A 23,500-nucleotide genomic window follows, 5' to 3' on the forward strand; every position below is an offset into this window, starting at 1 on the left:
TCAAGCAACAATCTTGGCAATTTGTCACTTAATGCCAAAAATTTAGAAAGCGCAAAATAATACAGCGTTCTTCGAACTGGTTGCTTAAAAGTTGAATGTTGACTTACGCATGGTTCCTATAAAAATAGAAATAAGTTTGTTAATATCGTTCATTAGCACTACAATAGTTATTTCTACTGATATCTTTAGCTACATATACTATTTTACCAGCAACATACTGACTGATAACAATCAAGAGCATAGTGGAAGCGACATAGATACACAATAATAAATTGAATAACAACATAACTAAATATTTAATAAAATATAAAGCTTGAATATTGAAGGCGTAAATTAAAAAAAAATACCTAAAACTTAAACTGTAGAAATATATTCTGAATAGGACAACAGATATAACAAATCATGATAAGAAAATTGACTTGAATGCTCAATTGAGTGATTCTGATAATCATGGAAAATTTTTAAAGGGATCTCAAAACTCAGGCACATTTAATTGAGACTTAAAAATGTTTTTAATAAGTAATAACCATCCTAAAATTCTGACCTTAATAAGCTGAAAAAAACTTAATTTAATTAATATTTACCTATTGCTGAATTTTTCAATTAATTATAATTGCAAATATATATTATAAAGTTCAAAAATAAATTTATAATATATCAAAAAAAAGGAAATAAAAAAATATCTCTTTTCATAATATATTATATAGATATCATTAATCATTATAAAAAACTACCTTCTAAAATAGTCCTGTATAAGGAAAGTGGCGTAGAACTTGCCGACGGTGATCTCGTTGGGGTCTCCGGGAGGTGGTACCACCTGGTCAAGGAGTTTGGGTGAAGTCCGTTTCCAAACCTTCTTGATAATAGCTCGAAGTTCCGTGTTGCATTCGTCAATGACTCCTAAAGTATGGATTAAGGAATCATGTTAAATAGTTTGAAAATTCCATTTTTTATAGCTCTTCGTTTCCAGTTTGAACATTATGTAATGCAAAAAAAGAATCACCCTTTCAATCTTCAAGCACAAGGAAGTAAGAAAAGTTTTTTAACGCATAGGTAGTATTTGGTTGTAAAGAACAAACCCACACTTAAAAGCTAACGTCAAGTCGGCCATAAAAGCATATAGACGTTAATAGACTATTTTTAAAGTAAATATAATTTGCTTAAAAAGATTCTCAATTATATTTCGCAAAATTTAACGAAGAGAGTATATAGGTAGGTATATAATAATTAATATATTAGTTTCTCTTTCACGTAAAGTATTTAATATGATGATGATTGTATTTATTAGTGGCTGATTTTCAGCGATCAGATTCAGATCATTTTATATCACACAAGTGTGTGCATAAACACAAGTGCACTCTCTATTCTCATATCATAGTCCTATTTCTCCAAAAATGACGATGAGACAAATTACCAATCACACAGCAGACCTATGACTGACCTGTTGTTTTGATTTGTAACTGCGTCCTGACAACAGCGAAGAGCGTCGCGTTGAAATTGACCGTCCCGTCAGAGTTCAGAGGCATGTTCATGGACACGAGTCTCTTACAGGCAGTCCGGTGCGGACAGAGCTTACCGAAACCTGGTTAGGATATCAAATCAAATCGAAATATTTTTATTCGAGACTGTTACAATTACTTATGTATAGTCAAACGCTACCACCGGTTCGGAACGTGAATTCCTTCATGGCCTTACTTATAAATATTGCTTAACGGCTGTTTAGTTAAACATTCATTTCACTCTTTCTGACACTATTGATTTAACATTCGAAAGAAGAAGACAGCATTGTTTATTTATTCTGAAAGAAGATCTGCTGCTATCTTTAATGATATAGTAGTTAATTTATCTGTAAACATAGTTTAGTAACTACTGTAACACTCCGAGTACGTCAATAAAATGTTGAATTCAAATAAATTATATAAAAAAGGCACGGGCAATTATGAGCCCATGGATGTAGTATTATTTAAAAAAAAATTAAACAAAACTACGCTAAACAATGTTTAAGTAAGGTCGATATTTACAGCAAATTAAAACCACTTACCAAGAGGTGGACTTATTTTTCTCAACAATGTTACGACATCCAAATGTTTTATTCTTCCTTTTGCGTCTGGATCATATTCACTCCACAACCTGAAATGATGAAATGATAAACCATTATCCACTTTAATAAAAATTTTAATATTCCAATATATATGGCGATCTAAGAGTCAAAATAGCAGTTTAATTCGTAACGGATCACTCACCTAACAAATTCGTCAAGATGGTGAGGCCCCAGAATGGACCAATCACGTGTTAAATAATCGAAGTTGTCCATGATAACAGCCACGAACAGATTGATGATCTAAAATATATATTTTCTAAGTGCGATAAAATGCAAACACTTAAATCATTATGCTATTGTTATATAAAAAGATTTATCATATTATCATAACTCAATAATTATGACGAAATTATATGGTTTTTATAATACAACTGAATCTGAAGATAAATAAAATCTGTATTTGTATTTTATATTTAAATAAATAAGTAAATAAAATCCAGTATATGTCCAACTGCTGGGCAAAAGCTGTTGAGATTTTTTTCTAACGCCCAGCATGGATTTAATCATATAGAAAATCTGCGAGTCCCACCTGGATTTGAACCCATAATTTGCGATTAAGATTCACGTGTCCCGTGTTAACTGATTACAGGGCCAATTCAGTTTATATATTTTTTTATAGTATAAGTGGATGAGCATATGGGCCACCTGATGATAAGTGGGACTCGACCAACTATAGGAACTAAGATGTTAAGTCCCTTGTGCCTGTAATTACACTGGCTCACTCATCCTTTAAATCGGAACACAACAATACCGAGTACTGCTGTTTTGCGGTAGAATATCTGATGAGTGGGTGGTACCCACGAGCTTGCACAAAACCGTATCACTATTAAAAATAATAATATTTATTTATAAATAAATAAATAAAAATTTAAGAATATAAATTCTTATTTTTTTTAATTCACGGCTTTATCATAACATACTTACGAGAAAAGTACAAAGAAGTGAAAATGATATAAAGTAAGGGAAGGCAAGAAGCGATCCGCAGCCTTCCTTCTCGTCAGGTGAGTCGGGGTCCGATGTGATACAGCCCGGTGGGTCGCCAGGACGCTCGTCGTCGTTTACGGAGACTGCCATCATAATCTCCTGCCAGGCTTCCCCTGGGAACAATTATCAGAAAACAGTTACTTCTAATTCATACGTCAAATTCATGAATTAATATAACTATTAAAATTATTAAATGAATAGTGTTTGCTCGAACACATGAACCAACACCCAACCGAAGATTGCGAGTTCAAACTCGGACAAGCATCAATAAATGTTCAAGTGATTAATTAGTCTTTATCATCAAGAGGAAACCTGCATGTGTCGGATGAAAGTTTGCCACGTGTGTATCCACCAAATCGCATTGGAGCAGCGCGGTGGAATAGGCTCCAAATCTTCTTTAACAAGCTATTGTAACTTTAGTGCATGAACATAGAAGCACAAAGTGTAGCAGTTGGCATGGCTTTGACAGATTAACTAAGTATTTCGAGCAATTCCCTCATTTTTAATACGTTCTCTCTATCGTAATCTTTCAGCCTTAAAAATTCCTTCAAAAGCCTTAAAAAGCCTTCAGGATTAAAATAATAATCTAAAGGCTAATAAGCCAGAAAAAAAAGTAATAATTAGTCCAAGTTTAGCTTACCAGTAGCTGATCTGAACAAGACCATTAAAGCTCCACCAAATGTTTGGAAGTTGTTGTTCTGCGTTATAACTTCGTCGTCTTCTTTCACCTTACCAAACAACTACAAAGATGAAATAATAACGTCATAAAAATTCATTATTAAGTACATAAATCTTAAGCCAATATAATTAAATCTTATTAAATCATAAATCTGAAACATCTAACATAATATCAGCTTTCACAGATATTACCAATTGGAAAAAATATTTTTTTATGATCTTTAAAAGTCATACTAATCTAACTTAAATTTTACTCAAATTTTAATTAGCTAATTGCAATCGATGACGTAATAGAGAACCAATATGAAGTGCCCAATACTTAGTCAGATAAAAAGAAAAAATGAATTTTATCAGCATTTCAAAAATGGAAGGTAAAATAACAAAGTTAATTAGCAAGACTCTTACCTGCATACCAACAACGGCGTAAATGAAGAACAGTAGAACAATTAAAAGAGCTACATAAGGCAAAGCCTGAAAGGACTTAATAAAAGTCCAGAGTAACGTCCGAATACGTTCCCCTCGGGACAGGAGCTTAATGAGTCGCATCGCTCGAAAGAGACGGAAGAATGTAATATATTTAAGATGTGTGCCCTGGAAAAATAGTGAAATAGGAAAAACAGTGAATATTAACATCATGTAAAAAATACAATTTTATCAAATTAATATTCATGACATTCCTGAAATTATTTAAATCCTAATATTAAGTTATATATTGAATCTTTTTGTCAAATTTTACAACATTTATGGCTATATAATTGATACTTCTGCATTACATTAAGTTAATTCTGGAGGTTATAAAAATGGAATTACGACTTTAGGTGTTTTTGATTTAATACTATTAACAATCTAAATAGGTTTTTCATTCCTTTTAACGTTTTAAGGAGAACTAAGTACAAACATAATTTTAATTGTTAATTGAAATACAAACCTCCTGACTAGCTTCATTCGTATCTTTGTTTTCATTCACCTGTGTGACGACAATGTCTATTATACTACCAACTACTAAAATGAAGTCTGTTGTATTCCAAGAATCTCCGAAGTAATTCTGAAAATGGTATAACGTTGCACTTTTATTATTACACTAGGCTAAGTAAATTTGAATGAAACTTTATAATATATAGAAAATATATGCCATTGAATTATACTTTTTAAAGGTTTCCAATAGTTATCAGGAATGCAAAGAACACATACCTAGATCTACCTATTTACACATTTGTAAGGAACAGTAGCAGGATACACAAATATTAGTTTTGAAGTTGCAATGACATTTAACCAACAAATAATCAGCATTATTCGTTTTATAAAATTGTATTAACATAAGTTTATTATTGAAGTATTTTTTTTTATTTTTTTTTTAATAGAATAGGAAGGTGGACGAGCATATGGGCCACCTGATGGTAAATGGTCACCAAACGCCTTTAGATATTGGCATTGTAAGAAATGTCAACCATCGCTTATAGCCAATGCGCCACCAACCTTGGGAACTAAGATTTTATGTCCCTTGTGCCTGTAATTACACTGGCTCACTCACCCTTCAAACCGGAGCACAACAATATCAAGTATTGCTGTTTTGCGGTAGAATATCTGATGAGTGGGTGGTACCTACCCAGACGAGCTTGCACAAAGCCCTACCACCAGTATTTTTATCTTCTTTTACCTTTTACTGCATTGAATGTAACGTTTGTGTTGGCAGCATATGTACAAGGCGTAGACTGAAAAGTAGCCTAGCTACTAGACAACGACCTTTTCACCAAATTATCAAATATCACATTGTTAACTCTTTTTTTATGGTTTTGACCTTATTTTCTCTTTGTTTTTTGATGAATAAGTTTATTTTCTTATTATTATTATTCAAATCATGTCTCAATAAAACATACCTACTTATCTTTAAATCCAATACATAAGAAACCTCAGAACACAACTCAGTTACGTGTTATGTAAAAAACGAACAGACATATAAAACCAGCCACATAAAAGAATAAAATCATAAGACATCTAAACATTTATATACGAATCCGATATTTTAATCCAAAACCATTTATTGTGACATAATACATCAGTGGGGCTAATTATAAGAACAAACTCAAAAGTCATCGCAGAAAACGGTCTTGAAATGTAAGTAATATGCGACATTAACTATAATATACATTCCTTTTTACTTTATTGTACACCACACCACTAAGAGAAAATACAAAACATGTATACTGCCTAAATAAAAGTATAATTATGGCAACCTTACCTTATTAAGTGTAAGTTATAACTGATAGGATATGAGGTAGGTGGTGGTATAAATAAAATAATATTGATATTTAATTAAAACAAAACCAATTATACATATAATATTAAAAATATCAAGAATACACGCATTAAAATAGTATATTACCATAATTCAGTTGTCAACATTTCACGGGTGAGTAATAAAGCGAGTTCTTACTGCTTAGTTATCGATGCAAAATCAAATTTAAAATTAATTTAAAACCCTAGATATCTTTGCATTTAGAATTTTAACGAAATTATTACCTTAAATCTAAACGCAGCCAACTTAAACACGAACTCCAACATGAAAACCGTTGTTAAAAGCATATTAAGATAATCGAGAACCTGAAAAAGATAAATCATTAAGCCAATTTTATATAACAAAAGGATCATCAGATACATAAAAGAATTTTTGTTGCCATCCAAGACATTTTACAATTTGATTCTAGAAAATTCTGCTTTATATTCTTCAGCATTATTAAAATTAATTCCATAGTACTAACTCGGCGTAGTGAATAAATAAATCTAAATATGTCTTACTCGTTTGTATTCAGATCTAGCACCGTGGTACTTCATCATGAGAGCGATAGTATTTAGAACTATAAAGAAAAAGATGAAGTATTCAAAACGCTGTGACGTCACAAACCACCATGTCTTGTATTGAATTCTATGTTTTGGAATGTATCTGAAAAAACACATGAAGTCATAATTGACACAAGTTCAAACGTTTCGTGTAAAAAGTTTTTATCTATACACTATAAATTTGGCATCGGATAATATATTTAAAGTTGAAAACACCATTTAATTTTGAGTGGATTCAAACGTACACAAGCCAACACACACAAACACCGTCTGTGTTTGTGTGTATCCTCATAAAATATTCTGAATATTTCAAGTATATACATAAGCTCACTTATTTTTATACAAAAGAACATTCAGTAAAATATTGGTAGATGTTTTCAAATAATCACAAAGGAACAAATTATAATTACTGACAATTTAAAATAAAGAGTCGTATAAGAGACGAGAACAATAAACGTCTTTTATTTATTTATTTATTATAATATCAACACCAACAAGAAGTACACTATAAATACACTGGCCTCCAAAAAAATCGACCCACCTACATTTTTTGTAAAAAAGCTATCGTATGGTTTTAAACTACCACATATTTATATTTTTAAGATTGATAATGAAAAAATGCAATTGTAGGATTGTACAAAAACAGAAATAGTGCGCAAAAAATAGGTTTTTAGGTAAATATGTGACAAAACACGAAAACACAAAATTTTACGCAATTTTATTTTTTTGTGTACAAAACGATTATGCCGTTTGTTTTTAAATTTGGGTGCCTAAATCTTACTTTAATAGGGATTGTTTCCTCCTCTTGACCTAATCACTGCCTGCATACGCCTATTAAGTGACCTGATTAGCTTTTTAATGTCTTCCTGTGGGGTCCGTTGCCATTTTTCAGTTAGGGCAGCTTCCAGTTGATTCAGGGTTTCTGGAATTGGATTTCGTGCTCGAACCGTACGTTTTAGCTGGTCCCAGAGGTGCTCTATCGGGTTTAAGTCCAGACTATTGGCTGGCCACTGCATAACTGGAATTTCGACTTCCCTGAGATAGTCTTTAACAATTCTAGCGATGTGAGGTCGTGCGTTGTCGTGCATAAGTTGGAAATTATCCCCAATATATCCAGCGTAAGGCATCACATGAGGCTCCAGAATGTCCGTTATGTAAGTTTCAGCATTAACAGCACGATTACGGAAAAAAACCAGCTCTGTGCGTCCCGTCAAAGAAATACCTCCCCAAAACATTGTAGAGCCTCCACCAAATCGGACTGTTTCTCGAATGCAACACTGAGAGTAGCGTTCTCCTGGCCTTCGCGTGACGTTACGTCATCCATCAGAGCCTACTAGAGACATTCGGCTTTCATCACTGAACAATACTGTCTCCCATTGGTCCAGTGTCCAATCGACGTGCTGCCTAGCAAATTGTAGTCTTGCTTGTCGATGGGATGCTGTGAGTTTTGGTCCTGTTGCTGGCTTGTGAGGGGTTAAGTTTTGCTCTCGAAGTCTTCTTCTTACAGTATTTTCACTCACAGACACTCCACGACTTTCTCGGAGTCTACCTTGAACGTCAACAGCCGAAAGATGTCGGTTTCTTAAAGACGTCAAACCAATAAAACGGTCATCGGTCGGGTTCGTGACACGCCCCCTGCCAGATCCTGGTCTCCGGCGATACTCCCCAGTCTCCAAGTACCGTTTGTACACTCTTCGCACCGCTGAACGACTTAATTTTAGTGTTCTAGCCACATTTCGCTGACTTAACCCCTCATGAATAAGAGCTACGACTTGAGCAGCTTCTGCTTCAGTAGTATCCATTTTTTATGTTTAAACTTATTAAAATTATTCTTTCAACAAAGTTTCATACACCTAATCAATAATAAACATCGAACCGAGATGACTCCGCGTTAAGAACTGGAAATAAACTAACCATGCACTTTGTGCACAAAGTAACGTTTTCTTATCAATACTTTAATAATATTCCAAATATCCTCAATAACACTTACAACTCCTCCAAATCAATATCAAGTGGGTAATAAAATGTTAAATGTATGTCCCATAAGTAAAACAATCCACCTAGGTCGTCGCATAGTTAAGATAACAACTTTGTAAGTAAAAAAATACGGGTGGGTCGATTTTTTTGGCGGCCAGTGTACAATTGAGTCTTTAAACGTGACGTTATACAAATCAAGTGTCTCCTAAATTATAGGTGTTGCAAAATATGTCAACATTTCGAGTTAACGAAAAAATATAATTTTAAAAATCAAAATATTTGTAACAAATAGAAAAGACATAAACTTTTAAATTATTATAAAATTAAAACTTGATTGGTATAAAATGAATAAAATATAAATATCTGAGAACATTTAAAATTTTTGAATATCAATAATTAATTGATTAAAAGCAAACAAAAGTAAGAGGTACATTTAGACATAAAGAAAAAGATGTTAAAAACAAAAATTTATACATTATTATTATACATTATTATTGAGGAAAAAAAAGATATTTTTTTACGAAACTGATTCAAATTGCCATTAAAAATATCAATTATAAGAGCTTCGTTTGACACTTTCTTATTGTTAATCATATTATTGAGCGTTTTGTAGATATTATTAAAATCGATGATTAGCCTATTTATTGGAGAGTAGCGCCCCTGACGGGAGTGAGTAAGTTTTTCAACAAAGGGAGTATACACAAATGGTCTAGTGGCCTTTTTGGGAGCACGAATCATAATTTTAAAAAGGAGGTAACTACAGTCGATTGTTCCGTTCAATAACTTATATAGGAAAATGTTATCGAGGACGCGACTACAATTTCGCAAGACAAAACCCAAAACCCTGAAAGCCTTAGTTACTATAGTGTCCACATGAAGATGAAATCGCAGTTTAGACTCTTAAATGATGCCATTTTGATGTATTTAAAGGAGGAGACAAAAATATTACCTTCGCACAGGTTTGGCCTTCAATGCGAATTCAATACAATTTCTCTGGTTCTTGTCCAGTTCACAATCCTTAAATTCCTGTTCACCTTCCTTCTGAAAGGTAACTATGACAAACCCTACGAAAATGTTGACCTGAAAGTTTCAACGAAACACATTAATAACATATTATTTCAAAATCTGATCAAACCATATTGGAAATATTGTCAAATTCGCTAACGAAAAACAAGATTTTGAGTTGATGAAAACAAAACAACACCAGCTAGTTTAAAATACAAACCCAAGCCAAGTATAAATAACATACCACTTACCATGAAAAAAGCGATAACAATAATATAGCTAATATAAAAAAATGCAACTAGGGGTCTAGAATTTTCTATCGGGCCGTGGTCTTCTTTATTTGAATCCATGGAAGTTGACAGCAATCTAAAATAATTATTTTAATTTCAGTTTGGAGATAAAATTAAGTGATATTCGCACAAGACGACGTAAAGTAAAGTAAAGCGAAATATGTAATTTTCTCACCCAGGCCATCCCTCAAACGTGGACACAGTGAACAACGTCAGCATCCCCTTAAGGACGTTGTCAAAATTGAATTTGTTTTTTTTCCACACTCTATTTTCTACCCTCGCATTTCCATTCTCATAAACAAGATATGAACCTCTAAAAATATAATACATATGTCATTATTTATTAAACATACCTCACGTCATGTTGTACGTACGTAATGTTTGATACATTATGTCTGAATAACATATAATTTAAGGCAATATGTTTTATTGTTATTCTAATTTTATTCTAATTGGTTATGTTTTTTCTTGATTTATCTTGCATATTAAATTAATGATGATCTCTTCCTGATCGATTTCAGCCACGACGGTCATCCTCCAGAGAGACTCGCCATCTGTGTAGGACCTATTATAGTGCACAAATATGTACATAAAAACAAGTGCACTCTATATTCTCATAATCCAATGAGATGGTAATCCGACATAACCCGAAACAGTTCAGACATAATATGTTGCGTTGAAACGGCTTTGTTTGTTAGGGAAGTATAACTATTGAGAAGTTCTCGACAACAAAACCGAATAAATTTTTAATGGCCCGACCCAAGGTTTGAACCCAGGAGCTCGGGATTTACAGACTTATAAGCTAGCCTCTAGAACAACGAGGCTAGTAATAAAAATAATAATGGAGTGCTACTTACTGACATTCTTCTAAAGTCACTTTTGTAATATCGGTACAAGCATTGAATTTCCCCTGAAATTAAACCCTTTTTTAATTAATACAAAATTATAACTGATAATATAGAAATTAAAAATTCACCTGACTTCGCCTCAATTGCTCAACCGTACGACTAAGCGACAAAAAATTGTTAGCACTATACACAATTTACTACATTGCAATTAGAACCTTATGACATCGATATAAGCTATGAAGTACCTTAAACAGTTGTATGCCGACAACAGCAAACATGAATTGCAACATATGGTTTATAATAAGGATGTTTCCAATAGATTTGATGGAGGCAAAAACACACTTAACGACATACTATTAAAACAAAACACAGTTAATAAAACACAAAACATTGTTAATGAAATACAAACATTACGTTACCGAATCACAGTGATCAACCGTTAATCCCAAAGTGTGTAGTTGTGTACATGATGCGTAGGACATTTTTGTGTAAAAAAAAAAATAATGCGTTAAACTCGGGAACAAAAAAAACAGCCTACTTACATGGCGTTAGTTTTCAATTTATAATTAAAAAAAAATCTGCCAGTGTCCTGATCTGACAATATAACAAAATCAAACCACATAAATGAACGAAAGGAACCAAATAATTTATGTACCTCACTCCTAGTTTCCGAGTGAAAATGTCCAGGTAGGGTTCGAACGGTGCAAAGGAAACACACTGAAGCTCTTAATTGAGTCCAAAAAAACACAACGTAAAAAACGATTCTCATCGAAATAGCACACAACACCTTTGGGCTAAAATTTAAGGCTTAAATGAAAATACAAAATGCATGCAACCTAAAAGAAAGCGAATTTTTGGACCCACGGGCAAGCAAAAACTGGTTAGTACACTATTTCTGAAAATACACTTAAAAGCCTCACACACAAAATGAAACGAAATCAGATGATTGGTTTGGAAATGATCTAAATTTTGTTTCAAGGAAATCATGGAATTCAAAGTGCAGGAAAAGATCTACAGAGCAAAATACTAAGATACTTACTTCCAATAGAATTTTAAGTAATGAGTGAGATACCCAAAGGTGTCGTAATATTAAATAAAAAATAAATTTTCAATAGAAATTCTCTCTACCTTGAACATTTGCACCCCCATAACCGCAAACATGAATTGCAGAAGATTGGTCACCAACAAAATGTTGCCTATAGTTTTTATAGCAACGATCACGCACTGAACTACGTGCTAGAAATCGATAAAAAAATCTATTACTACCACTTATTCTAGGCAATATTTCTATTTAAAAGTGTTATACGCATCACAAAGAAGAATTATAAACTGACCTTCAATCCTTTTGCTCTGTTGATGGCTCTGAGAGGTCTAAGAACTCGGAATACTCTCAAAATCTTAATGAAAGACACGTTATTTATTCTGTGTTAAAAGAAATACAATGTGTTATATCTCATTCTTATTTATATAAATACATGATAATGGTTATAAATTTTAATGATTTTTTTAATCTTACGAATTTTACAAATTGCAATTCATTAAAATGTTAGCTTAATTGTATAAGTTAAGTAATTTGATGATTGTAAGCTACTATTTGTAAACATCGGCTGTTATCTTAGTGCCATACAGTATCACTAACAATGTTGGCCTCTGCTTTTATAAATAAGTGTGACTATAAAGAATGATTTAAGCACGCCAATGTCTATGGGCAGAACTAACGATTTACCATCCATAAGAAAAGATAATTAAAAAATAAGCAATGTCATATAGGTACTAGTCTACTTACCCACTTAAAGAAATAAGGGAGACGATGACAACCAAAAGATCAAGCAAGTTGAAAGCTGATCTGCAGAAGGCGTCCTTATGCAAGATAAAGCCATAGGTAATCAGCTTGAAAAAAAGTTCAATGGTGAAGACCGTGGTGAAGAAATAGTCAATTTTGCGAAGAACCTGAAGAAAGTAATAGATATTAAATTAAACCTTTTATCTGCCTTAGCCTAAGTGTGCGTTGATTTTTATTGTAAACATACATTAAAGCTAAATATTTATTTACTAACATCATTCCAAGCCTCATTGTTTTTGCCTCCCACGGGATCTTCCATTGCCAACATGAGAGATGACGCCAATATACAAAGAAGAATCAAATTCTTAAACCAGGAGTTATTCTGGACCTTATAACAGGTAACTCTGAACCTGCGAAGGGAAACAACAATACAAGTATAATACTATTTTTTGTATGATAGCTGCCTGGCCAATGAATGCTTGCATAAATGACTTATAAAATTAAACATTATTAGACTCATAGAAAATATATTAGCATTACTTAAAATTCATACCAATTTTTATTTGAGAAGATGAAGAAGCTACTAGCTTCTGGTATAGGTTTCTCTTGAGTTTTGATTTCCACTTCTGACAATCGTCTAGGTCGAGCTGATATTGTTGGTTGTCGCTTTGGAGGAGGCGTTTCTTCTTTCTTTATATCACCTAGAAGAAGAGGAAATATTTTATTCACCTACAACAGTTAACAGTTTTGTAAACACTAGAATCGATGTAAGTAAAGATTTGCCTTACAGTTATAATAAAAAGTAACAGATAGATAAAGTTACTTTCAGTTTTAGTTTAATAGAATTAGATTAAGATACTCTAACAAAACCAGGATAATTATCAACTATTTGTAAAAAAATTTTTAAACAAACCATTTTGTTTAGTAGAAATAGCTACTAGAGCGTTATTAGCGTTATCTCCTTCATCTTGCGCTTGTTCTTCAACTTCTTCTTCAGATCCTGTCTCTTCGTATTCATGTTCTGACCTAATATATAATAATATAATTGAAATAGTTATTTCAAGAGCTATATTAAATAACGTCTGTTTTTTCCATCAAAATCATCAGAAAATAAATTACTTTGGGTATTTGTGGTTTTTTTAATGTATATATTTGTAAAATTATAAAAACAGAAAGAATGCAATTAGTTACCTTGCTACTCTTTTGTACGCTCTATATTTATGGCTGCATGAAACAGTAAATATACAAAACGTAGATAAGCTAATGAGACACAAGAAAACATGGTAATTGTAATTAATTTTCACCTCTAAGAATGAGTATCTAATACAAGTATGACGTAATTCTCGCATCATATATAAATATATATATTTTACACTCAATAGGCAAGCGTTTTACCGTTGACTTGCCTGATCTTAAGCATCGACACGGTCTAAAAGAACAGGTTTCTTTTCGACCGTGTCTTAGTTTTTACACTGGATTTGAAGACACCAACGTTGTACCTATCAGGAAATACAGAGTCAGGCAAAGCATTCCACAGTCTCGCAATACAGTACAGTAACAGCCTGTTAATGTCCCACTGCTGGGCTAAGGCCTCCTCTCCCTTTTGAGGAGAAGGTTTTGGAGCTTATTCCACCACGCTGCTCCAATGCGGGTTGGTAGAATACACATGTGGCAGGATTTCAATGAAATTAGACATGCAGGTTTCCTTACGATGTTTTCCTTCACCGTCAAGCACGAGATGAATTATAAAAATAAATTAAGCACGTGAAAATTCAGTGGTGCTTGCCCGGGTTTGAACCCACGATCATCGGTTAAGATTCACGCGTTCGAACCACTGGGCCATCTCGGCTTTTTCGCAGTGCGAATGATGAATGTGGATCCAAAGCGCTTCGTACGTAGGCGGGGAATTTCCACTGAGTATCTGTGGCGCTTTGTTCGCGTTTGCCTGGCCTTTATATTTATATTATAGAAATTGTACGACTAATATATACCCCTCGCTGGAATAGCCTTCTTCATCATTAACATATTCATCATCAGTTTCTCCTCTTTCCTCTTCAAGTTGTGGATTACCCGCCTCAGGGTTTTCAGTTTCCTGGTAATCATTTATCATTATGTAGTTAAGACATTTCTCAAATTAAGTTGAATAAAAAAAATTAAACGGTGACATTTCAAATTTTAATTGGTTCAAATATTAATTATTAAAAACATATTAATTATTAAAAACTTTTAACATTAAATTGATATAGTGCAATGTCAAAAACACCGAGGAAAGAAAACTTCCAAAATGTCTGAAAATGACAAACATTTCGAAACGCTGGTCCATTAAAACACTTACTTCTTTTTCTTTTACGATTTCTTCATCCATATCCTCTGCGTCACCTAAATTATCTACAGCGATAGCCAAGAACACGTTCAATAAAATATCTGATTATTTAATTTAAGGAATAATATATACACATAATTTGTATAATTTAGGATTTTAATTACATACGTTATCAACTAAGTTGAATCGATGTGAAATGGCGCGCCGATCTTCCAGCTCATGACCATGATAGGTGGTATGCTTAAAAATGTTGTGATCGTGTCTTATTTATACTCAAATTTAATATACATAATGAGCAGACTCACTGATTAGGTCCTAACATTTTGTCCATTTAGTCCAATGTTAAAAAAATTATCTTCCAAGCCAGTTAAAAAGTTCCAAACCATCCCTAATTTTTTTTTTATTCTACTTAATTTAAGAAATGTCTTAACTACATAATGATACAGTTAAAAAGTTCCAAACCAGAAGAACATTAGTAAAAATATCAAATGCTTTTTACTATACTAATGTTGATAGTATACTAAACAGTATAAAAAATAGCTTGATTTAATGTCTTGAATTTAGTTTTTTTATTAATTTGGTCGTTTATTATTTGAAGAATGGACGAATTTGATATAGTTTTTCAAAGGATACAGTTACCACATATGAATATAACTATGAAGTACAAAGATGCAAGCATGCCGGGAGTACCAACACCACCATATGCATTTATTCCGTGGTACATCACTACGTTCCAGTCCTCACCGGTTAGGATCTGAATAAGAATGTAATTAAATAAACAACAGACCATTGTGATCTGATGACCAGCTATCATGAATACTAACTTGAAACATAGTCAGAACAGCCTGCCAAAAGGAGTCAAAGTTATGCCTCTCCTTTTCAGCTTCTGGGGCATAATCAAAGCGGCCTCCAAACACTTGCATTCCCAGGAGTGCGAAGATCATGATGAAAAGAAACAGCAACAACAGAAGTGAGAAGATGGACTGTATGGAATTGAGAAGAGATCCTACTAGGTTAGAGAGAGAGCGCCAGTATCTAAAAAAAAGTTAGAGTATGTTAAATTACTACACGACCTTTTTTCACAAATAACTGATGTTATTTATTGACAAAAGTAAGAGCAAAAGCTATAGTAACTAGCTCGTCTGGGTAGGTCCCACCTACTCATCAGTTATTCTACCGCAAAACAGCAGTACTTGGTATTTCGTGTTCCCGTTTGAAGGGTGTGTGAGCCAAAGTAATTACAGGCACAAAGGACATAACACCTTAGTTCCCAAGGTTAGTGGCGCATTGGCGATTTAAGCGATGATTAACATTTCCTTCAATGCCAATGTCTATGGGCGTTGGTGACCACTTACCATCACATGGCCCATATAAAAAATAAAAAATAGGAAGACGGACGAGCATATGGGCCACCTGCATATGCTCGTCCGCCTACCAATACTATAAAAAAATAGTAACTGATAAGTCTACTGAAAAATTAATAACAGCAACAGCAATAAATTGAACGAAACAAACATCATTACTCACTTGGTGACCTTGAACACTCGCAAGAGACGCACACAACGCAACACAGATATGCCGAGCTGTGGTATGGCACCCTGAACCGTCAGCGCCAACTCCACGATTGAGCACACCATGACAAAACAATCGAATCGATTGAAAAGAGACACGAAGTAACCCTGTCGAACGAATGAGTAACCAATCAATTAAAAGTAATTAATTGGTGATTGTAGCAACAGTTAGTTAATATCTATCTGCTGGTCTAAAGCCTCATCTATTGTTTTGAAGAGAAGCTTTAAAGGTTACTTCTCGTGTAGGTTTCCTCACGATGTTTTCCTTTTACAAGCACGAGATGCATTATAAACACTAAATTAACATGAAAATTCAGTATATTTGGGGGTATTTTCTTATTACTGATACATTTACTGGCTGTCACTTTTTACCTTATATAAAATATTTAATCCATATTAATATTATTTTATTAACTAAATTTGAACTTACTTGAAAGCCTAATGCATACATCTTTACTAGCATTTCGAGAGTGAACAGAACAACGAAAAGATAATTGGCATAGTTCTGAAAGTAGTCAAGCCAAATGGGTTGCCTGTAAAAATAATGTTGTATAAGAAAAGCTTATGACAAAAATACTATTTCAGAAAAACCCAATATTATAATTATATATGTACCTGTAATGTTCCGTCGCTAGAACTAAAGTATTAAGGAAAACCAACACGATAATGGCCCAATAAAAAGTTTGTGATTTGACAGCTTTTCTACAGGCTCTGCGCATGCGACGATTTACCTAAAATTTATAATATGAACTACTTTAAAATCTTAATATTTACTAACTAGATTTCGCAATGACAACACATAACATAGTGGTAGATAAATTATTTTGCTATGCACATTGAATACATAAATAGATGCAAAAAATAAGCAGCATAATGTAAATAATTACATAATATTTAAAGACAGAAAAAAAATATAGAAACCTTTCCGTAACTATTCTACGTGTTTGTTTTATTTTTTACCATATTTCGACATATAAACAGATCGATAGAAAAACAATATCTATTTTTGTCTTGACCATTTTGTTTAAAATATAATCAATATGATACAATTTATTGTATCAATATGACATATTTCTAATTAAATTACACGCATCAATCACTACACCGAGTATACAAAGATACCATTTGCTTCAATCAACAGCCAATCGTTGTCCACTGCTGAACATAGGCCTCTCCCAAGGTGCGCCAAAGCTCCCTGTCCTCCGCCTTCCGCATCCAGTTGGTGCCCGCCACCTTCTTAAGGTCGTCGGTCCACCTGGCTGGAGGGCGCCCTACGCTGCGCTTGCCGATTCGCGGTTTCCACTCTAGGACTCGTCTGCTCCAACGGCCATCGGTCCTACGACATACGTGACCAGCCCACTGCCACTTCAGCCTGCTAATTTTGCAAGCTATGTCGGTGACTCCGGTTCTTTTCCGGATAATCTCATTTCTGATCTTATCCTTCAAAGATACTCCGAGCATAGCTCGCTCCATAGCACGCTGAGCGACTTTGAATTTGTGGACTAGTCCCGCAGTTAGTGTCCACGTTTCGGCACCGTATGTCATGGCAGGTAAGACGCATTGGTTGAAGACTTTCGTCTTCAAACATTGCGGTATAGATGACTTGAGGACTTGACGAAGGTTGCCAAATGCTGCCCATCCCAAGCGAATTCTTCGATCGGCTTCCTTCTCGAAGTTGTTCCTACCGACTTGTATTATCTGTCCTAGGTAGGTATATTCACTAACAACTTCGAGAGGTTTCCCCTTGACGTATATCGGTCCCGGCACGACATGCCTATTGAACATGACCTTGGTCTTGTCCAAGTTTATACCGAGACCGACACACCGGGAAGACTCGCCTAGGCTACGCAGCATTTCGGTGAGTTGTTCCAGCGACTCTGCTATGATGACGATATCGTCAGCAAATCGAAGGTGTGAGATGTACTCGCCGTTTACATTGACTCCATACCTAGTCCAATCCAGTGTTTTGAAAACGTCTTCCAACGCGTTGGTGAACAGTTTCGGGGATATTACATCCCCCTGTCTCACCCCTCTGCGCAGTTGGATCGCCTTCGTCTTACAGTCCTGGATGTGGACAGTCATTGTAGCGGCGTTGTACAGACATCTCAGTACCTCGATATATCTCCAATCGATATGACATCTCTGCAATGAGTCGAGCACTGCCCAGGTTTCGATGGAGTCGAAGGCTTTCTCGTAGTCCACAAATGCCATACACAGCGGCTGATTGTACTCTTCGGTCTTCTGCACAATCTGCCGAACAGTATGGATGTGGTCCACGGTGCTGTAGCCTGATCGAAAGCCGGCTTGCTCTGGGGGCTGGAACTCGTCAAGTCGTCTGGCGAGACGGTTCGTGACGACTCTTGAGAACAGCTTATACACGTGACTCAGGAGGGAGATTGGTCTGTAGTTTTTCAAGAGGGTTTTATCACCTTTCTTGAAAAACAGTACCACCTCACTCCCGCTCCACGTTTCCGGGGTGTTGCCATGTTGGATGACGGAATTAAAGAGGCTTGCTAGCTCTTTCAGGACCGGAGTCCCGCCTGCCTTAAGCAACTCTGTTGTGATTCCGTCATCTCCCGGAGCTTTGTTGTTTTTAAGCTGTTCTAGAGCCGCCCTAATCTCTTCTTGGTCAACGACCGGGAGCTCCTCGGAGTAATGGCGCGTAAGAGGGGCGCGCTGGTCATCAATACTGATTCCCACGGGTTTATCCGATCTTGAAGAGAACAACTGCCCATAAAACCTCTCTACTTCTCCGACAATCTCAGGCCTAGAGGTAACGACCCCACCATTTTCAGTTTTAAGTTTTGTCAGACGCGGCCTCCCAAACTTGCGAGCGAACACTTTCTATCCCCGATTTTGCTCAATCGCAGCCTTGATGGCACGGGTATTGGAGCGTCGGAGATCGCGTCGCGTCAGCCTTTTTATTATTCGATTTAAGGCCTTATCTGACAAAAACGATGGTAGTTCTCGTCGTTTCCTCATGAGCTCGAGTGTCTCAGCAGAGAGTTTTGGTGCGTTGTCTCTTTTTGCAGTATTTTGACCAGCGTGTCGGTTCTCTCATCAATGCTGCTTATGGTTTCCAACGCGGTGAATTGATTTTGAAGTTCCATTTGGAACTTTTCGGAGCCTTGAGCAGCTTGGAGCATGGTAGGTCGGAGAGTAGACCTCATCATTCTCGATCTTTCGGCTTTTAAGTTGATATTTAGAGTGCCTCGAACCAAGCGGTGATCACTTCCGGTATTAAACCTGTTGATCACTGAAACATCTCTAAATATGTGCCTTTTATTCGAAATAATAAAGTCTATCTCGTTCCTTGTCACGTTATCGGGGCTTCGCTAGGTCCACCTCCTCTGAGGCTTCTTTTGAAAGAAAGAATTCATCAAAAAAAGCCCCTGAGCTTCGAGAAAGTTTACCAGCATTTACCCCCTGTGATTTCTGCATCCCAAGATTGATTGATTGAGTATACAAAGATATCATTTGCTTCGCTATGTTCCTATTTAGTTTTTTTAGTTAAAATATAAAATGAAAAAAATAACTAATATTTCGAAACAGTATAGTGATTTTACTTACTTTGTCAAATCTCCTATAATATTCTTTACAAGTTGTACTTTGAATCGCATCACCGTTTGCATTAATATTATTTTGGGAATCGTCGTTGCTTCTTCGTTCCTTTTTATTTCCTGAAATTTTAATCCATATATATGAGAGTATACGGTGTCGGTATCTAATTGCAGTGCAATTCTATAAGAACTCAATTCATTACTCACCCGTGAAATGTTGACAAACCGATTTATATTGATATACTATTTTGTTGAGTGCATAATTATAAAATTTTATGATTATTATCGTTAATGTTGTATATTACGTTTGTCAATTCACGACCGTTATCTGCGGTGAGTTTTGAGTTTGCTGTTACAGAATAGCCCTACTGATTTGTTAGTGTATTGTTCTTTCCAAAAGAGAGTATCTTAGAGTAAATTGGAAATAGGAATTATTAGTAATTCCTTGAAAACAAGCATTCATAGTAAAAAGTTTTTTACCTTGGGAATCATGTTCATCTTCTTTTTTTCCTTGATCATTTTCTAGATCTAATTCCTCGGCCACAGTTATCCAATTCAGATAACCTTTTAAATCTTCTTCAAACTGTTGTCTTTCCCTCGATTTCTGAAAGTCTCCACGATTTTTTGCTTTTTCTCTTTCCTTGGAAAATTCTCTGAAATATTTAAATTATATTAAAAATTTGGTATTAGGTGAGTTTCGTCAAAAAAAACTAATATTTACTTACCCAGATAACACACCGAGAATGAGGTTCATAACGAAGAAATTACCGAAAATCACCAATGATACGAAATATATCCACACCCATGTGTTGCCTTTTACATTTGCAATCTATAAATCGAAAATAATAATTTAACATACTCTATCCATTAATTATTCATAAATATCTAAGTACTAGAAGGTCTTAACAACACCGTAATTAGCTGTTCCAGCCCCAATGCAAAGCCTATAAAAATGAACATGGGCCGCCAAGCGTTGGATGAGAAGTCAGCTAGTCTGACTTATGTCCTGAGCTTAGAAGTTGTAATAAACGTATAATCGTTTATTAGAATTGTTATCGTGGTTCTCTTCAAAAATAAAACAGCTTCATCGCGAGTGCGGAAATTAAGGATATATTTTTTCTTACGATTTTGTTTAAAGATCTATAAGGGCTCTCGAAGAAAAGCATAGAAATAAAATAATCGTTTGTAGCTTACTGGGGCCCCCTTAAATCAGGGGCTACAAAATGCGTTATTCGTTATAATAATAATTATTATATATATACAGTTGAATAACAGATAGAAGAATATATTCCATTTTCAAATCGGTTAAAAATAGAAAAAAAAAATTAAAAACTTACAGCATACATAATATCTGTCCATCCCTCCAAGGTGATACATTGAAAGACAGTAAGCATTGAGTAACCGATGTTATCAAAATTCGTAATCCCAAAGTTTGGTCCTTCCCAGTAACCCTGGCACTTCTGATCTTTCGGACACTGATAGCCAATGTCTTCATATCGCGAACAAGCAGTTGGATTGTCAACAGTTATATCTAATAAAACAAAGAACATTTGATCAATATATTTAATCAATCTAGGTTATTCATATATTCTATAACTAACATTAAAATAAAAAACAAAATACGCATTATAAATTTATTGAAAAAACATGCAGTCTAAAAGATTGTCCTGTGGCATTGTACCTAAGACAAGCCAGCGGCACTATTGCCTTTCTGCACCGCTAGACTCAGCCTTTGGGCTAAATATGCGCTAGCTCTTGAGTCACCAGAAGTGTGGAAATTAAAATCAATCTAGGTAAATATACAGCAATAATTCATTTCAATTTGTTAATCATAAAATGATACAAAACATTATTTCTCTAGCATGTAACCCTAGTTTCCAATAGCTTCACAGTGATAGTAAATAACGGAACAAAATTATACGTAATAATAATAATTTATTCAAGTTAAATACGCACTAAATAAAAACATACTGCTAAATATAGTGATATTAAAATACTTACTAGTACCATTAAAGAAACAAGCATCGTGAAGTACTCCAGAAAAAAGTTCTAACCCAATGATGGCGTAAATAATGATAACGAATAATACAAGGAATGCAATGTGGAACAGAGGCACCATAGCTTTGAGGATTGAATTCAGTACGATTTGGAGACCTGAAACAAAATCAAACGACATGAGCCATTCCAACCACGTGAGAAATAAACACAAACTTTGATACTGAATTGAAAAGGAAAGTTCTGTCCAACAGACATTTAAAGTCTGTTACATATGTTTTTTACATGTGCAATATACTTTTAAAATAAATCGAAGTCAACAAATGAAATGATACAAACTTGGTACTCCAGAAACCAACCGCAGAGGTCGAAGAACTCTGAACGCCCTTAAAGCTTTCACATCGAAGAGATCTTTTGATATATATTGAAGAATTTGACTTGCTATTCTGTAAATATAAATAGGTTTAATTATTAAAAAATATAAAATATACAAGTTAGGACATCGTAACTTCTTTATAGAAGTAACTTTTTAGACAGCTAATGTTTCTTCTTCAACCTCAATTGTATTTAAATCAACAGTGGTAGCTGAGCAGATTGTAATATAATTATTAAAAATAAAAAACCATATATTCTTAAAAATTACTGAAGTTTATCTTCCATTTTTGACATTAAAAAACAATAATCTACATTTTTAATCTGGCCACAAGAACAATGACAGATACTCTTAATGGCGGAAAATTGATTGACTTGAATTCTTTTTACGAGCACTGCGTGGTAAAATATATTATAAGAATATTTTGTGATTGTGAATAACACAAGAGTATTACAAGAGAACCCATGAGATATATAGAATAAGTTCGTATAGAAATAAAAACAATATTAAAATTTATTACAAATAGTTTTTATAGCCTGTTTAAGTGGGGCATACCACGTCAAATTTTCACTTCATCCAATCGACCTATTCTAATCTTAATTATTTTTAGCACACCATGACAAATCTATATAAATAAAAAGGCGGTCTTAAAACATTTTTCTGATTGTGACGAAAATATCATCAGCTGTTCTCTGTATAGCCAGCACAGGTTACGGCCCAAAAAAATTAGATAATTGTCCTTCAATAAAAGCCTTGTATTCTCTCCCTGAGAATCCGGAACGGTTCCACTCGTAATATAAATAATGTCGTTTTATACGTATTTTGATTTCGACAAATGTTTTACGCTGAAAAATCTCTAACATTATAAATGTATATTGCTTAATTCCATATTATTCGTGCACAGAATAAATAATATAAGAATAACTATACTATATTATATATAGTATTATTGTAAAGTTATATATCACTAACCCGATAGTAACAATTGTAAAATCTAGACTGTTCCACGTGTTTCTCAAATAAGCACCGGGATGAAACAGAAATCCGTACGCGATGATCTTCATAACGCACTCCCCCGTAAATATAGCCATGAAGATCCATTCAACTTTTTCCTAGAATAAAAATAAAAGTAAATTATCAACTGTCAACGAAATGCCATCAATTAAAACAGTTG

General features: G+C 34.3%; 1 protein-coding gene across 1 annotated transcript in view; it reads right to left on the bottom strand.

Moving 5' to 3' along the window:
• Positions 1-23,500, bottom strand: part of LOC126777965 (muscle calcium channel subunit alpha-1-like) — a 71,476-nt gene that overhangs the window by 10,012 nt on the left and 37,964 nt on the right. The window contains exons 4-38 of the mRNA XM_050501315.1: positions 23,299-23,438; positions 22,293-22,399; positions 21,960-22,112; positions 21,296-21,489; positions 20,684-20,787; positions 20,439-20,611; positions 19,969-20,078; positions 17,014-17,129; positions 16,829-16,931; positions 16,355-16,506; positions 15,652-15,862; positions 15,461-15,581; positions 14,840-14,928; positions 14,496-14,596; positions 13,696-13,728; positions 13,418-13,530; positions 13,058-13,205; positions 12,779-12,914; positions 12,508-12,671; positions 12,056-12,143; positions 11,850-11,957; positions 10,731-10,783; positions 10,049-10,186; positions 9,835-9,949; positions 9,528-9,658; positions 6,560-6,704; positions 6,284-6,364; positions 4,692-4,808; positions 4,169-4,354; positions 3,726-3,825; positions 3,026-3,198; positions 2,244-2,341; positions 2,042-2,130; positions 1,442-1,582; positions 735-900 (exon numbers count right to left, since the gene is read on the bottom strand). Of these exons, the coding sequence (XP_050357272.1) occupies positions 735-900; positions 1,442-1,582; positions 2,042-2,130; positions 2,244-2,341; positions 3,026-3,198; positions 3,726-3,825; positions 4,169-4,354; positions 4,692-4,808; positions 6,284-6,364; positions 6,560-6,704; positions 9,528-9,658; positions 9,835-9,949; positions 10,049-10,186; positions 10,731-10,783; positions 11,850-11,957; positions 12,056-12,143; positions 12,508-12,671; positions 12,779-12,914; positions 13,058-13,205; positions 13,418-13,530; positions 13,696-13,728; positions 14,496-14,596; positions 14,840-14,928; positions 15,461-15,581; positions 15,652-15,862; positions 16,355-16,506; positions 16,829-16,931; positions 17,014-17,129; positions 19,969-20,078; positions 20,439-20,611; positions 20,684-20,787; positions 21,296-21,489; positions 21,960-22,112; positions 22,293-22,399; positions 23,299-23,438 (4,397 nt within the window). The remainder of the gene's footprint in view (positions 1-734; positions 901-1,441; positions 1,583-2,041; positions 2,131-2,243; positions 2,342-3,025; positions 3,199-3,725; positions 3,826-4,168; positions 4,355-4,691; positions 4,809-6,283; positions 6,365-6,559; positions 6,705-9,527; positions 9,659-9,834; positions 9,950-10,048; positions 10,187-10,730; positions 10,784-11,849; positions 11,958-12,055; positions 12,144-12,507; positions 12,672-12,778; positions 12,915-13,057; positions 13,206-13,417; positions 13,531-13,695; positions 13,729-14,495; positions 14,597-14,839; positions 14,929-15,460; positions 15,582-15,651; positions 15,863-16,354; positions 16,507-16,828; positions 16,932-17,013; positions 17,130-19,968; positions 20,079-20,438; positions 20,612-20,683; positions 20,788-21,295; positions 21,490-21,959; positions 22,113-22,292; positions 22,400-23,298; positions 23,439-23,500) is intronic.

This window comes from Nymphalis io, chromosome 24 (genome assembly GCF_905147045.1).
Source record: "Nymphalis io chromosome 24, ilAglIoxx1.1, whole genome shotgun sequence".
In the NCBI taxonomy this organism is placed as follows: Eukaryota; Metazoa; Arthropoda; class Insecta; order Lepidoptera; family Nymphalidae; genus Nymphalis; species Nymphalis io.